The sequence below is a fragment of the Callorhinus ursinus genome, unplaced genomic scaffold (assembly GCF_003265705.2).
Source record: "Callorhinus ursinus isolate GAN/ISIS: 27379988/994484 unplaced genomic scaffold, GSC_fseal_2.0 scaffold7, whole genome shotgun sequence".
Lineage (NCBI taxonomy): Eukaryota > Metazoa > Chordata > Mammalia > Carnivora > Otariidae > Callorhinus > Callorhinus ursinus.
Window position 1 is genome coordinate 68,276,002 of NW_027397069.1, and position 17,405 is coordinate 68,293,406.

General features: G+C 40.3%; 1 protein-coding gene across 3 annotated transcripts in view; it reads left to right on the top strand.

The window, feature by feature from the left end:
• Positions 1 to 17,405, top strand: part of FLT1 (fms related receptor tyrosine kinase 1) — a 171,687-nt gene that overhangs the window by 13,883 nt on the left and 140,399 nt on the right. For all 3 annotated transcript variants that reach the window (XM_025875119.2, XM_073894741.1, XM_073894742.1), the window contains exons 2-3: positions 12,336 to 12,432; positions 12,819 to 13,045. In XM_025875119.2, coding sequence (XP_025730904.1) covers positions 12,336 to 12,432; positions 12,819 to 13,045 — 324 coding nt within the window. The remainder of the gene's footprint in view (positions 1 to 12,335; positions 12,433 to 12,818; positions 13,046 to 17,405) is intronic.

Genomic DNA, 17,405 nt, shown 5'->3' on the forward strand with positions numbered 1-17,405 from the left:
AGAGTTCTTCCTTCTGGTTTTATGTAACTTCTGCTTATTGATTTTGGGCTCGTCCTCCAGAGTCAGCTGATTCATAAGTTATTTTAAAGCCTGTTAGGGATGCTTGGGTGGCTCAGTTGGTTAAGTGTCTGCCTTCGGCTCAGATCATGATCCCAGAGTACCGGGATGGAGCCCCCACATCAGGCTCCCTGCTCAACGGGGAGTCTGCTTCTCCCTCTGCTCCTAACCCCCCTTGTGCTCTCTCTGTCTCTCTCAAATAAATAAATAAATCCTTTAAAAAAATAGAATAAAGCCTGTTAGGTTGATGGCCAACTGGTAGCAGAAACGGGTGTGTTTTATTTTTTCTTCCATCAAGGGTGTGATATCTTGGATGATAACAGACCTGGTATTTCTAGAAACAAAACTCTAGATTAGGTTAATGAGGGTGTATGAGTAAAAATGCCCTGAGAATTAATATTTTCCTGGTTTGGGGTATAAATGACTTTAAAGTCTTTTATGGATATTTGTAAGGAAGCCCTTGCTATCACATATAGCGTTTATTTTACTGAATGGTTTTCACTCACTAAATTATTTCTTTAAAAATGGCTATACTTCTGCTGGAAGCGTCCTGCCTTTAGTGGGTTACTTTCCCTTCCGGAATCTTGGCTCTCAGCAAAATTTATAGAACATTATTCCATCTGAGGTAAGATTTTTTAAAAGTTTGTGAAATCTTAGGAAGATTACAAATAATTACTGTGTAAATTAAGCAAGTCTTAAGAAAACATGGAAATTAAAGGAAGCCAGAATTTTTTTTTTTTAAAAAGATTTTATTTATTTATTTGACAGAGAGAGCAGGAGAGCACAAGCTGGGGGAACAGTGGAGGGTGAGGGAGAAGCAGGTTCCCCGCCAAGCAGGGAGCGCGATGCGGGGCTCTTGATCCTAGGACCCTGAGATCATGAGCCGAGCCCGAAGGCAGACACTTAACCATCTGAGCCACCCAGGCACCCCAAAGGAAGCCAGAATTAAAAAGAACAGTTCAGTCATCATACCCATCCATTGTCTAAGCGGATAAGTCTCCAAAATATGCGTAATGAAAGCAATTGTATTTCGAATTGTTTAATTTAGAAGGAAACTGAGTTTGACAACAGAAACACAATGGTCAGGAATAGTGTTTTAATGAGCCTTAGAAAGTATGCTAACATCGCTTTCAAAAACTCAATTCCCCTATGATGGATAACTTCATCACACACACTTGGCCATTTAAATCTCAAAGGTCAAAGGGTTTGTATATATTATTGGTTACAAAGGCAGAGATCTCTCAACTTGCCTCTCAGGGAGGGAATTTATAAAGCACCTCCTTTATAGACTGTTTAAAGTGCTCCAGAAAAAGTTTTCTGTGTAGTTTAGGCTTCATAAACTGGATCAGTGTGAGCCTACAATTAACGTGAGAATCTTATCACACTCTGCCTGCCAATCTTGTTTTATTTCTCCTGTTTTTATATGCAAAGCAAATGCTATTTTGTCATTATTTGTAATAGATTACAGAGTTGAAGAATATATGAAAAGAAGAGACCAAACACAGGTTAGTTATAGTAACATTTTTGTCTTTTCCTTGCTGGATAGCTAGAGTTAAGGTGCACTCTTGCCTGCCTGCCTACTTGCTTGCTAGCCGCCTTGATTTTATTTTATTTTATGTTTTTAAAAGATTTTATTTATTTATTTGAGAGAGAGAGGCACAGCGAGAGAGGGAACACAAGCAAGGGGAGTGGGAGAGGGAGAAGCAGGCTTCCCGCGGAGCAGGGAGCCCAATGCGGGTCTCGATCCCAGGACCCTGGGATCATGACCTGAGCTGAAGGCAGACGCTTAACGACTGAGCCAACCAGGTGCCCGCCTTCTTGATTTTTATTACCCACATATTTTAAGGCATTATTTTGGATTCAGAATTAAAACCTCAGCACAGTGCCTTTTTATGGTTACTTAATATCATCACAGCATACAACTCCATGGTGTACTCATTTTTTTTCCCAGAAAGAACAACTGTGTGTGCATCTGCAGATTATTTGTGTGTGATAACATATAGGTAGTGGCTACGCTACAATTTACAAGTTCCACTTCCTGTTCTGCTTTAACCGTTCTATGGCAAGGTCCTATATTGAATTGACAAAAAGTTTCTCACATCTTCTCTGGGATGCTTTCCTTTCTGATGGAACCCACAGGGATCTATGTAAATAACATGTCCATGAAATTCGGGTACCTGCTCCCATCATCTCCATAGATGCCTGGTCCTTTGACAATGAGCACTAATGGACACAGAACATTTGATAAAATATTTGGTAGTAGACCAAACTGTAATCCTAATGTCATGCAGAAAGGGGAACACTTTAGGTTTTAAGTTGTGGGTTGCAAACACACTGTACTATGCTTCCAGGCTGATCATTGTTTGTTTGCTTTTGTATAAAGGTTTTAACCATTTAGAAATTGTTTGAAGTATAGTTGACGTACATTACGTTAGTTTCAGGAGTAATGTTTATTTAACAACAATATGGAGGATACCTTTGGCAGAACAGAAACTTGGATTTCTAAACAAGAGATGAGAGATTAGAAGGCTGATGCTAAGACACTTCGAGCATTTTATTAATGCTGCTACCATTCCTAATAATGCAGCTCTATCCAAATGCTCTCTTGCCTGTAAGCATTCTGTCACAGACCACACTGCATTGTTTTAGAGCACTGTGATTCCAAAGAGGATGCACCAAGTGCTGAAAGATTAACAAAACAGTTGCTTCCATTAAACCAAGTGTTGTGTCTTTAATCTTGCATATATTGCATGCGTTTTCATTGAAATGGCACCTCTACTGAGCAATCTCTTTTCAAGGGTTCATAACCTGAAGTTTAATACATTCTGAATTTTCAGGTGTTCAGAGGCTGAAAATGAATACATTCTGGGCTGAAATAACTTGTAAATCAACATGAACAATAGCAGTGGGCTGTTGGTGATTATGATCCATTTTATACGAGGTGGCATCAGGCCAAGTTGCCCACAGTCCTCTGAACAGTAACACTGGGTAGAACAGAGGCCAGTGGTGATATGCTCCAAATATAACGCGTTTCCTGCTGCTGATAGGGAAGCACTACCTAACAGACGAAATCTTTATGCATTTTTAGGGTGTGAACATTCTTCTGTTCCTCTCCCTTTGCATCACCAGATGAAGGTCTATCAGACTTCTCCACTAAATACTTTACGAGCTATGTCTCGTGCCCTGTCAACCAGATTTTGACCCTTGCTCCAGGCAACTCAGATAACTTTCATGACATTGTATGGTATATTGAAATGACCTGTTGTTAGACAGCTCTGTGGAGGTGGTTTTTGAACTCGTTCAATAAAAGAGCAGCAGTGTGGGAGTAGAGCATTTTTTTGGAAAAGGTACCTCCTTGGTCGGCAGGAGATTTCTCACTGACTAACCTTAATTAACTCTGATGTCACATGAAAAGGAGCTGTGCACGGGTACAGGTCATTGGGAGGGTAGGCTCCTGATGGTAGCCCGGTGACAGGCCTAATGATAAATGAAGGCGCCCTGTTAAACCATGACCCTCTGAGAAGCCAGTGTCAAGGAAAAAGCTCAGAGAGGTACACTGAAGACGTGCCCCTCGTAAACATTGATAGTAGGAATGTCGAGGTTATTAGAGTACTTTTCTCTTGGTAAACATCTTAAACCACATAGAATTTTCTCTTTACAAATAACTTTTATAAAGGAAAAATGAGCAAAGCCTATAACTCACACATGGGTAGGTTGCAGACGGTCCAAGTTCTGATTATTTTAGACATCGGCCACATCACTTGCTAATACTGTGGTGTCCTCTGTACCTTGCACTGCAAAAGCTATTTAGGGGTTTTGTCAACTGACAATTGAAATACAAATTGTAAGACAGCTTTAAAATACACTACAGCAGAATTATTCAAATGAACCTATCTATAGGGTAATGCCAACACCAACTGCTGAAATTAAACATTTAAGTAATTTCTTCACTTGTTTTTTTTACATTGAATTCAAGACATAAGTGCTATGTAAAGGACTATTTAAAATTTTCTATTTGAATAGCAAAAACTCTAAAGCAAGAAGCCAGTGAATTCTTGTCGCAGGTCCGTGCGGTGAAATAGTGAGTTTAACATCATGTAAAGATGTAAAAGACAAAAGCAAGTCCCTGGGATTAGCAACTTTCTACAACTTAAATGTATGATTGCTGGACAGCAGCTACTTCAACATCCAGTGCTTTGTGGACCCTGAAGATCAATAACACAGTTACCCTGATCTGAAATAGCCTGTATTTGACTGTGTGTGCATCTGCAGATTATTTGTATTTGACTGTCCAAAAGTTGCAAATAATCTTATCAACATAAGGGATTACTCGGCAGTAAGTCAGTGCTATTGCCAAATACATGTCAATTTCCAAATCCCAGCCAAAAAGAGCTTTCCCTAAAGCCTAAAACAATGGAGAATACAATTCAAACACACCCCCAAACCTCTTTCACTACTCTACCTGCTTCCCCCCACCCCTCAAACAAACTTGATGTTTTCACTGAGAGAAAAGTGTGTGCATCCAAATAGATAGGTGTGTACATGTATTTAGGTTAACAGCCTTTTTTCTTTAGGGTTTTCCTTGACTTAATGCCAATTGTTTTGTGGCGGGGGGGGGGGGGAATAACATTTTGAAAACTAATATCATGCCTAATCGTGGGGTTCGAGCTCTGTGGCTGCCATGCAAATCCCTCTGGCTTTTCTATCTTCGATGTGGTCTCTTGGTAGATAGAATATGAACCCTTCGGTCTTTCTCCATCATGCCACAAACGAGAGCAATATGTACGTACGTTATAATGCTCTCCATCAAAGTGTGCGCTGTCAGCTTGTGGTGTGGTCTTCATTTAAGACAGCCATTCTAACAGTGCATTCGGTTATAATGTACACTTCATATTACCTTGCAAATACTATAATAGAGGCACAACACAGAGGTTGAGACCAAGATGTAGCTTTACATTAAGCACTAGAAGCACTGTAAGAATTAACAGCCCAAACACAAATTGTGGTAGTTTCTAGAAATTTGGTTCACCTGCAATTGCATTCTTAACCTTTCTCTCAGCCTTGCCACCAACCAGAAAGCGTCTATAAAATTTAGTCTGTGAGACTTAAGCTTTTAATAACCTACATCTTGGGGAAAGAATATCTTCTTTTATTATGAATTATATTTAATTAACCTCACACAACCTTGGTAAAGGCTCATGGTCTTAAAATCAAATTTTGGAAACATGATACTTGGGGATTTATACTTAGATAAAGAGGTCATTTATCATGTAGGATTATGTACTATTGAAAACGTGGTATGCAAAATCAAAGACAGATGCATCTCATTTGAAATAAATCTAATATACAAAGCTTTGCACTAAAAAAAAAATGAGAGATCAATTTTAATATAAAAGGAAACACCAATAGGTTTCTTCAGAGAGCTCTAACAACATAATTTTCAATGTGACTCAGTTTGTTAGAATTCCAATTTAAATAGTTAAAATTCAAAGTATGCTATTAGAAATGACTTAAAATGAACATCAAATTAAATTTAAAAGGTTGTAATTAGGGGCAACAATGAGTTTTTTGCAATATATTTGTAAAAGTTCTAATACATAAAGAGTGATGTTATCAAGCATGAAGGAAAAGTGATTTTTCAAAAATCAGGCTTCTAAAGCTTTAAGCTGGAAAAATAACTAGTATAAAATCTAATACTGATGAGGTCATGTGTGGCAGCAAAGTTAAAAATAGTTCCATATTCTGTGTCTTCCACTTATCTCTGTGATGACTTTAGTCATGTTTTTTTTTTTTAAGTTTTATTGAGGTAAAATTCTCATACCATAAAACTCACCATTTTATTTTTTTTAAAGATTTTATTTATTTATTTGACAGAGAGAGAGAGGGAGAGCACAAGTAGGCAGAGCGGCAGGCAGAGGGAGAGACAGAGGCAGGCTCCCCGCTGAGGAAGGAACCTGATGCGGGGCTCGATCCCAGCACCCAGGGATCATGACCTGAGCCGAAGGCAGACGCTTAACCGACTGAGCCGCCCAGCTGCCCCAAAACTCACCATTTTAAATTGCATAATTTGATGCTTTTTAAATGCATTCAGAGCTGGGCAGCTGTCACCATGATCTAATTTTAAGAACATTTTCACCACCTCAGAAAGAAACCCCATACCCAGTATTAGTCACTCCCCAGCCCCCACCTCCCCCTGCCCCTGGCCACCACTAATGTCCTTTCTGTCTCTGGGAATTGCCTATACTAGACATTTCATACAAATGGAATCATACAATATGTGGCCTTTTGTAATGGGCTGCTTTTACTTAGCATAGTGTTTTTGTTTTGGGTTCTTAAATAAGAGAAATTTATTTTCTCATGGTCTGGAAGTTGCAAGTCCAAATTTAAGGTGTCGGCAGGTTTGTTTCTTCGGAGGCCTCTCTCGGAGGCTTGTAGACAGCCACCTTCTCCCTGTGTCCTCAAAGGTCTTTCCTTTGTGCACCAGCATATTTTCAAGGGTCTTCTAGTAGTAGCATGTATAAGTACTTCATTCCTCTTTATTGCCAAGTAATATTCCATTGTACAGATATACGGTCATCATTGATAGAGTTGTTTCCACTTTTTGGCTTTTATGAGTAATACTGCTGTAGGTGCACATTTGTGTACCAGTTTTTATGTGGACGTATGTTTTTAGTTCTCTTGGATAGATACCTAGGAGTGGAATTTCTGGGTTATATGTTTAACCTGTGTTTAACCATTTGAGGAACTGCCATACTGTTTTTCTTTCTTTCTTTTTTTTAAGATTTTATTTATTTATTTGAGAGAGAGAATGAGATAGAGCATGAGAGGAGGGAGGGTCAGAGGGAAAAGCAGACTCCCCGCTGAGCAGGGGGCCCGATGCGGGGCTCGATCCCAGGACTCCAGGATCATGACCTGAGCCGAAGGCAGTTGCTTAACCAACTGAGCCACACAGGTGCCCCGTGCAATACTGTTTTTCAAAGTGATTGTACCATTTTACAATCTGACCAGCAATATATGAGGGCTCCAATGTCTCCACATCCTCACCAACACTTGTTATTGTCTGTATTTTTTTTTAAAGATTTTATTTATTTGACAGAGAGACAGCGGAAGAGGGAACACAAGCAGGGGGAGTGGGAGAGGGAGAAGCAGTCTCCCCACTGAGCAAGGAGCTCAATGCGGGGCTCGATCCCAGGACCCTGAGATCATGACCCGAGCCGAAGGCAGATGCCCATCGACTGAGCCACCCGGGCACCCCTATTGTCTGTCTTTTAATTTAATAAAACCTAGGAAGTATGAAGTGGTATCTCACTGTGGTTTTGATTTGCGTTTTCCTGCATTTTTTCCAGCATCGTTCATGTGCTTATTGGCCGTTTATAAATCTTCTTTGGAAAAAGGTCTATTCAAATCCTTTGTCCACTTTGTTATTTGTCTTTTTATTAGTCATAATTCTTTTGACATGCTTTCTAACTTGTACATTGGTATCAATTACTGTAATCTCAGGATCATAGAATTTTTAGGCTGGAAGGAATTCTAAAAATCGGAAGCCATCCCCCTCTGTTGGGAGATGAAGAATCTGAGTCTTAAGGGCATGCCCATGGCCACAACAGAACTAGTTAGTAGCTGAACTGGGGAGATTACTGACTCTAAATCAAAAGTGGAAAAACATAGATGTTTCATGATTTATACTTGGCTAAGTCCCCTTTCTTACAGAGCATAACTCTTGGAGTTCCATATAGTAGAGGTGAAGGAAGGGGTGGTATCTGGAAGGAAGAGGAACTGAGGTTTGTCTTGAAGTTGTATTCAACTAATAAGAACACTGTTTTTACTTAGGTCAATAAAAAACAGCAGTTTTCTAATGATGCTTTTAGTCCGACTCTACATAAGAGTCTTCTCTCAGTCTTAAAAATGATAGGCAAGGCCGTCAGTTTCCTAATGTCCCATGAGCAAAGTTTGCTCTGTTGGTATCCAGCAAGGTAGCTTTGAAGAAAGAGCCTCACTCATTTGGGCTTTGGCTTTGATTGCAAAATAAAGCCGTCATTTACTTGAAACTGTACTCCCACTTCCCCCTGAAATCCAAGAAAACACTCCATTTTGCGTAACAAAGCGAAGGTGGAATGGAGAGTCATGTTTTAGAACGGTCTGGATATGGGCGTTCCAGTAGAGGTTTGGCGCGTGGGGAGGGAAGGGATTTTTGTCAACGAGTCATAACGTTCTATTCTGTTTCCACCTACCAGATGATACAGGACAGACAGACAGTGAAGAAAATATTCAGGCAAGAATAATACCAGTTTTGGTGTTCACCTGGGTCCTTGTACACATACTGGTCTTTCAGGGGTATTACACCACAATGCTTGATAGCTTATTCTAATAAAGAAGCATGTGATAAAGCCCACTTCCATGGTCTGCATGGTTTTTTGTTTTGTTATTTAATTAATAATTTTCCTGACAGAAGGACATCTCTTTGCCTCTCATGATTTCAGTAGTCCCCCTACCATATGTGTGGTTTTGCTTTCCATTGTTTCACTCACCGGAGGTCAGCTGTGGCCCAGAAGAAGTGATCCTCCTTCTGATGAAGGGTCAGAAGGTCATTAATAGCCTAATGCTCTGTCACACGTCCCATGTCGTCTACCTCACTTCGTCTCATCATGTAGGCATTTTATCATCTCCCATCATCATAAGGAGAAGGGGGAGTGCTGTACAGTAAGATATTTTGAGAGAGACTGCATTCACATAACTTTTATTACAGTATGTTGTTATAATTGGTCTATTTATTATGCATTATTGTTGTTAATCTCTCACTGCGCCCACTTATAAATTAAACTGCATCACAGGTGTGTATGTATAGGAAAAAACACAGTATATGTCACGTTAGGTACTGTTGTGGTTCAGGCATACACTGGGGGTCTTGGAACGTGTCCCTGCAGATGAGGGGAGACTGCTGTATACTGTAGTGGATTTTGATGAAAACAGTGGTTCACAGACCACCTAATTCACTAAGGGGACAATAATTTGTTTCAACCAGACTTTTAGGCTACCATGGCAAACAGTGGAAAGTTCTGATCCCCATCTGAGCTTCACAAGGGGAGAATCCCTGTTAAATTCTAGCACTCCACCCTTGGAAATAAAGTATGCTGTGGATTTGTTTCTAATTGGGCAACGTGACTCTGAGCTACTTGCTGAGAAGAGCAGACCCGATTTTCACATGGTGTGACAGTGTATATGGATATGTACGTATTTACATTTTACATTTTTACGTATATCGCCAGTGAAATGGAGAAAGTGCTGACCTACAGTAGATACTCAAAAAGTGTTAGTCAGATCTTTATGACTCAGGTAGGTATATGGACAATTAAATTGCTTTAAAGAAATGTTTTAAGGCCTAATGTGATTTCAGAGCATTTGAGGAATAAATATTTCACTTTCCTTTTTCCCTATTAGTTTTCCTGTTAAACTATAGTCTTGGCACCTCCATTAATCTTTATGAGATTCTAGTTTCCTTTTAACTGAAGAATGATGGTATACTCACAGTGTCCAGTTCCTTGGAAATAGTTTCCTTCTACTTCTTCTTTCCTTTGTTTAATCAACTTCTTTAATCTAGCTTCTTCATTCCCAGTGCAAAATTCATTGATGTCAGTGGAGATAATGGTATAGCAAAATATTTTTCTTAGCATTTCCCCCCTAAACTTTCCAATAACTCTTATTATTTTCTGTGTCTTATTTAACTGCTCAGTTGTGTTGGTTTCTTTTGGTGGGAGGATGGAATGGGCAGTGCAGAGAGGAGAGTGTGGATGGCATATTCTTTAAGGGGATCTTCTCTATATAACACTCCCCTCAGCTGTGATTTTGGTGGCTTTTTGAGGTCAAAGCTTCTTTCTGATAAGGGTCAGGAGTATTGGTTTTCTAGGGTGCTGACAAAGATTCATATGATTTGGAAACGAAACAGCAGGCACTGGGGTTTACCTCATGTCATGAAAAGGGCGGCTTCTTCCCCCTGGCTTCTCCTGGATGAGAAAGCACACCATCTCCGCATAAACCACAGGGATCTCTCTAAGTTGTGCCAGAATTTTCCGCAGGAAACTTTGCTGGATTTTTTCCAGCACGTGAACAACTACTCAGTTAAATCTCCAGAATTCCATGCCATAAAGAAGGGCAGAAACTATTCTGGCCTGGAAATTTTTTCAGGATAGGTGTTATCAGTTGCTGGCTGTGGCTTTAGAAAATCTTGGTGTTCCCATGGATCGCTGATGTTGAGCCCCCTGTTGCCTCAGGGAAACTCCTCAAGATGAATAAAATACCAAATGCATCACTGGGTACCTGAATGGGTTGACTTGTTCTCTGGGGTTATTTGATAGACCAGTTGGATCTATAAGAAACAGTGATTTTAATCTGAATTAGTTCATATCAAGTCATTTTTTTTTTCCTAGCGGTAGTTTGATACCAAGGACCTATTGCATATAAAAGTTACGTTTGCATTAATTTATTTCATCAGCAACCTCAGAAATGCAGATTAAGTTAATGGAATGTCTTTGCAATTATATCTCAGCAAAATATTCTCTGGCAGAAGTGGGGGGAAGCAGTTCTGCTAGATGGCAGTGACTGGGCATCTGTCCCACATCAGGGCAGCACCATCGCTTAGATGACCCAGCGCTGAATGCACACACCGCGCCTGCAAGGTAGATTGTGGGTTTTCCGCTTTTTCGCCTGAGGATACTAAGGAGCAACAATGAAGGAAGGCTAAGGTCATGCAGCTAGTAAATGGGGAAATTAAGCTTCAAATGCGGATTTTTTTTTTTAAGATTTTATTTATTTGCGAGAGAGAGAATGAGAGATAGCACGAGAGGGAGGAGGGTCGGAGTGAGAAGCAGACTCCCCGCCGAGCAGGGAGCCCGATGCGGGGCTCCGGGATCCTGACCTGAGCCGAAGGCAGTCGCTTAACCAGCTGAGCCGCCCAGGCGCCCTTCAAATGCAGATTTTTAAAACTGAGTCGCGTTTCCTTTGCGCTACTGGGACCCACAAGTAACGCTAGAGAGCACTGCTAGACTTAACCGTGGAATTTGACCTGTGTATCTCATCTCACAGGATCTGTGATCTAACATGAAAGCCTAGAGGATTCAGCTCAGTCTTCTGTCTTGAATTCCACTGCATGAACCTATTTTTCAAGTAAAAAAAAAAAAGTATTCCCAAAGCTTGACTCCAGGATTGCCTTAACTTTTCTTCTAAGAATATCCATCCCCTCCTTGCTTGTCCCTGCTAATCCTGGGCCCCTGATCGGCCTGCTTTCCCCGGGCGTCTGCAGCTGCCTCCGCAGGAGGTGGTGGAGGGAAGAGGCGGGAGAGGTCCTCCTTGATATTTATTGTGATGAGTCCATGCCCAGTGCTGCTTCAGGAGAGGATAACCCTCTAGAGCACCTGGGGCTCCCAGGACCATGGGACTGGAAATGTCAGAAATGGAGTGAGAGATCCAAGGTCATCTAGCCCAGTCTCTCATTTTACAGATAAGAAAACTGAGCTCTGGAGAGACAGGTGGCTTGGCTAGTGTCACAGAGTCCCTAGGGTGGATATTATTATCGTGTTGAATAGAGATGTGTAGATTTCCAGGCACTTTCGCTTGGCTTATCTCACTATCTCACAGCATTCCCCAGGAAGTATGCTTGTCAAATGTCACGTAGGGGTGAATAGTTCCCTTTTTTTCCTTCCATTATAGAGGGAACTTGGAGATTACGTAAGACAAACCAAAAGACGTCTAAAACTGATTTTGGTCTATAATTGGTTTTCCTAAAGAGGAAACTGGTTCAGAAAGAGAAATGACTCACCCAAAATATCATGGCCTTCCTAATCACTGAGCTATGTCTAGAACCCAGGAAGTTTCTATACTTTGTATTTGGAAAAGAAGATCAGCTAGGCCTGCAGGACCAGATGATCCACCATGATAGAAGTTCAGTTTTGAATGACACTGACCTTTAATCCTGAGAGTTTTTAATGTTACTTTATAGTCTTAACATGGCTGCATTTAGAAACATGTTTGAATCTATTAATGTTCTAAATCAATGGGTTTTTGGATATTATTTAAGTCATTTGGTAAAATAGGACATATAATATTTGTGAACGCGGCTTGGATTAGAAAAAATTTGTGAATTAAGAGAATTTAATACTACACATGCCTTTTTGCAGATGCAAGTAAGTTAAAGATTAAAAGTTACCTTCATGGAAAGATACGACTTTTTAAAAAAAATGAGAAGGCAATTTGCAAATAATTCTTTTCTAAAATTTGTTTTCCAGGATCTAGTTCAGGTTCAAAATTAAAAGGTCCTGAACTGAGTTTAAAAGGCACCCAGCACGTCATGCAAGCAGGCCAGACACTGTATCTCAAATGTAGGTAAGTGGCTGTGTTGGTTTGGGGATAACCTGATTGACTTTTCTAAGGCAAAATCATTCCCTGGCAGAATAGAAGGGTCACCTCTCAGAGAACAAAGGTGGGGACCTATGTGGTCTCTTAAAAGCTGCCAAGTGCAAGCCACATGTATCCAGCTTCACAAGGAGAGACTCACTCACTCACTGGAAGGGAAACAGGGAAGAGATGCCCTGAACGAACATCTTTGCATTTTTCTTCCAAGTTGTTTAAAAGCTTTCTAAATGTGTTGCTTCTCTGTAAAGAGGAGGACTGCATTTCAAGGCCCTCAGAATAGCGCTTCCTAATGAAATGGATGCTTAGGACCTGGCCCTAGCCCTAACTGTGTTTTGTTTTCTTATCTGTGATTGCAGAGGGGAAGCAGCCCATTCATGGTCTTTGCCTGAAACAGTGAGAAAGGAAAGCAAAAGGCTGAGCATAACTAAATCTGCCTGTGGAAGGAATGGCAAACAGTTCTGCAGTACTTTGACCTTGAACACGGCTCAGGCAAACCACACTGGCTTCTATAGCTGTAAATATCTATCTATACCTGCTTCAAAGAAGAAGAAAACAGAATCTACAATCTATATATTTATTAATGGTAGGATTTCCATTTTCTACATTCTGTTTATTATTGCTTTGCAGTGGGTTATAAATCCACCCTGATCCCTTAGAAAGTGGGCATTCCTAGCGATGAAGGAAGTGGGCCAGGAAAGAGCTTCTGCCCTGGAAACTGGTGGAATGCCTTTTTAATGCATTTCTTGAGGGTCAATTTCACCATGATTTTCAAGGATGCATAGCTAATTGTGTGTTCCCTGCAGGGACAGTTTCTTGCCTATTTGGTTCACAGTTGTATCCATAGCACCTAGAATAGTGGCTGGCATGTAGCATAGCTGGATGAATAAATGAATGACAAGATTTTAGTTCTATTTCTTAGTCATCTAGAAAAGCAAAACAGAATACAAGATTTTTTTTGTCCTTTAGCACAACACATTCACTTATATGTCAGAATTGTAAGATACTGTTCTTTCTACTAAATTTATAAATGTAATGTTGCTAATGTCCCTTGAATGTTACAGAGTTGGTTCCAATAATGTTGTATTACTTCATGTTCATTAAGCAAGGATAATGACATAAGAACTGGCACGTATCATTACATCATAGAAAGGGTAAAAATGAATCATTTTTCAATTACAATTTTTACGGTACCGTTTTTCACTCCGTGGAGAATGAACATGTGAAGTGATACTCGGAGGGAAGAAATGCAAAATCCTTAAAGAAATATCAGTTGACAGTAGAAATGGATGCCCGAGAAAGAATAAGGAAAATGGCCTGTTACTTTGTTCTTCCTTGTTTATCAGTTCCAGCCAATTTCCAAAACTTATTGAATGGGATTTTAAAAAACAACAAAAAACCCCCGAGGCTCTAGAGAACGCAAAGCAAAATTAGCAGGCACCTCAGGCACAGATCAAGTTAAAAAACAAAACAGAACAAGCAACCACCGGTGTCAGTAACCTAAATATACAATATGGTGGATCTACTTCCTGGTGAGTCTTTGCATGGGAGGCAAAACAACAGAATTACGTTTTGGCAGGATTCTTTTTTTAATTTTTGAAGTAGGGCAATGAGACAGTGTTTCACCCAAACATATCATATAATAATCCAGACTCAGAGCTCCTGTTTTAGGAGACCGTAAAGCAGCTGTACGATACTGCCAGAAACATCTTTTTAGCTTTTATCAGCCTGATGTAGACTGAGCCACTTTTCTGCATTCTGTTCTTCCAAACTCCTGTTTCTACATTTTGCACTTTTCCAGGGGGGTAGATAACAACTTACTAGCAGTTTGCCATCATAGGAATGTAGCCAATATACTTCAAAGTCAGAGGGGGAGGTAGGCCTGGGATCTTGGCTTGGGGAAGTCAGCCTGCGTCCACAGGAGGGAAGAGAGGGGAACAGGCAGGAAATGGGGCATGTTGGAAAAGGTGCAGAGCAGAGACAGAGACTTCCAGAGGGGTACTTTTCCAGCTCAGGGAGAAAGCAGACACAAAGTTTGATAGTGGGGAAAAAAGTCACATAGCCATCTGTTCTCTTTTTCTAGTTTCACATAGTATCTTATGTTCCTTCTGGCACTGGCAGAGGAAAGAAAATGCTTTTATTCCCATCTCTCCAGGGGAAAAGGGGAAACATTCATACTAAAATTCTCATAAAACTTTCTCCTGTGGGTTTATCAGAGTCTGACTTGCAAATCAAATACTTAAAATGAGTAAAAAAAAAAAAAAAAAGACCATCTCTTTTATTTTTTTTCCTAAAAAATATCATTCAGCTGTTTTCACCTTTACCTCCTACATGCCTATTAAACTGGACTCTGAATAGTAATGCCAGTTTTGTGTCCTTTGCTGGTAGTGATGTCGATCTCAAAACAAACTTTCCTGAAGTCCAAGGTAGCTGTAATAGAATTTATTAAGCGACCATAATTTTCTCAAATAGTGTAACATTTTATGCGTATTTTCATTATTGTATCAATTCCTTTGAAAAAAGTTGGTCTTTTTTTTTAAGATTTTATTTATTCATGAGAGACAGAGAGAGAGAGAGAGAGAGAGAGAGACAGAGACAGAGGGAGAAGCAGGCTCCCCACTGAGCAGTGAGCCCTTCGCAGGGCTCGATCCCAGGAACCTGGGATCATGACCTGAGCCGAAGGCAGAGGCTTAACCGAGTGAGCCACCCAGGCTCCAAAAAAAATTGGTCTTATGCTTCCATTTTAATTGAATACCTACTACATTGCAGGTTTAATTTCATTTGGGGACACAAAACTTGTCCCCCGATGGCTCAGAATTATCTCAGGATTAACAAAACTCCAAGCAGTTCCTGATACACAGCTGGTACACACTAGGTACTAACTGGTTATCACTTATTTATTACTGTTGAATATTTACTTTAGAGCTCATTGTTCTGTTTGGAGACTTTCTGCCCTGAGAAGCATCTGTGGATGTATTGGCATTTCACTTTGATTTCCCATGAAGTTGAGAAACAGTGTTAGATAAATCTTTCGAAAAAGACATAGATTTGTAGTCTGATAGGGTTCCAAGAAAAAGAATCAGGGCTCTGTAGCTTTGTCTGTGTAGAGCTAGCATGTGAATTATAACCAAACTATCATCTAGACATCGTTGATTGCCTGCTGGGTAATGGGCACATTTCCCACCTGAGCACTGATTCGGATGTAACATCTGATATGTGGTGTACAGAGACATCAACGTCACCACTTTGGCATTGCAACTTTGTATAAATCCACCAAGCCTCTGACATAATACATTACATCAATTTAATTGTTCAAGTAATTATATTTAACCACTTTAATTACTGAATTGTCTGGTAAATTACCATTTCCTTTAATGTAATAACTTCTTACATTTGTAAGAAGTTTCGTTTAAACAAATGGTTTTGTTTACATTATGCCATTTAATTCCCACAACAACCCCGGGAAGCATTCCTCTCTTCATTTTACAAGTGAAGAACCTAAGATCCCCTTCATGTTGAGACTACGTGGGGAGAGACCGTGGGGAGAGACCGGAAAAGTATTAGCAGCAGAGTAAGGTAGTCAGATTTTTCCTTTCAGATTCTCGGTGGTGGGAGGAGATCCAGAGAGGGCAAGACAGAGGCTGGAAGACCAGGGATGGGGCCGCTGTGTGCATTGATGCAGGAGAACTGGTGGTCCAAGGTCCCTCTGAGAGCTGTGGAGAAGGAGAGAAGTTTGGGGGTTGGAGGGATTTAGTTGGCCTTGGTGAGTGGTTGGGTTCTGGTGGGTGAGGGAGAAGAGTCAGAGCCCCTCAGAATTCTGGAGGGGCACCTGGGCGGCTTGTATCCATAGCCAAGTAGAGCTTTGTCTCCCTAAATTACATCCTCCTCTCTTGGTATACCCTTGGCTTGGTCTTGATAAATGGCTGTTGAATGGCAGTAGCTGAAAAAATACTATATATATTTTAGAAAATTGCTTATGCATAATGAATGGAATCCCCCCATAATTACAGCTACAGAATTCTGGGTCATAAAGAAAAACAAATTGTAAAGCACTCCTTAATGTTTTGCTAATTGCAAAACAAAGATTTCTAGATGAATAGTAATGTAAGGGCTACTTAGGTGGTGTTCATCCCCTTTGCAGAGAGGGAATGCCTTTGCATGGCTTTTCTGACCTTCTGGTATACATGAGAAATTGGCTCCAGCTCAGCCTTTCCTAAAAGTTGGAGGATTTCTTTGAAATTATTACTGTAATATATGAGTTGTGGTCATAAAGTAAGAAAGCTGAGCAGAAGAGTTTTTAATGGCATCTCCAAAGTATGTAATATTTTGTCAGCATCTCCGGTTTAGTTAGGAAGACCTTGAACTTAGCATGCTGAGCTCCCCACACTGTGAAGTCAGCCTGAATTCCTCCTCTCTCCACAACCAAGCCTTTCAGGGCTCTTTAAAGTATGTCTTCTCTTAAAAAAATTATAATTGAAAAGGGAAAAAATGGATGTGTGTGTGTGTGTTGTCATTGGGTGAGTATCTTCTACCTCTTCCCTGTAAGAGAAACTCATCTCTTTTATTCTGCTTTTCTTTACCTGATTGTTTTTCTCTCTGAGTCTATGAAAGCAAATGAGTTGGAGCACTTTCCTGACAGATTTTTCCTCCATTGGTTCTCTCATTTGTGTCAAACTGATGAGATGTGCATAGCAGCTTAATTTTAGGTAAAAAAAAAAAAATTATCAGACCCATTAGGTACATCACTAAAAAGTAGTAGAGGTTCTATTGACTCAGATATTCTGGGAGAGACGGAGGGCCTGGCTCAGATGGTAGAGCATGTGACTCTTGATCTTGGGGTCATGAGTTCAAACCACACGTTGAGCATAGAGATTACTTTAAAAAAAAAGTGTTTTCCAGGTATTCTGGGAGAGAATAATCATCATGCCTTCACATAAATGAGAGAA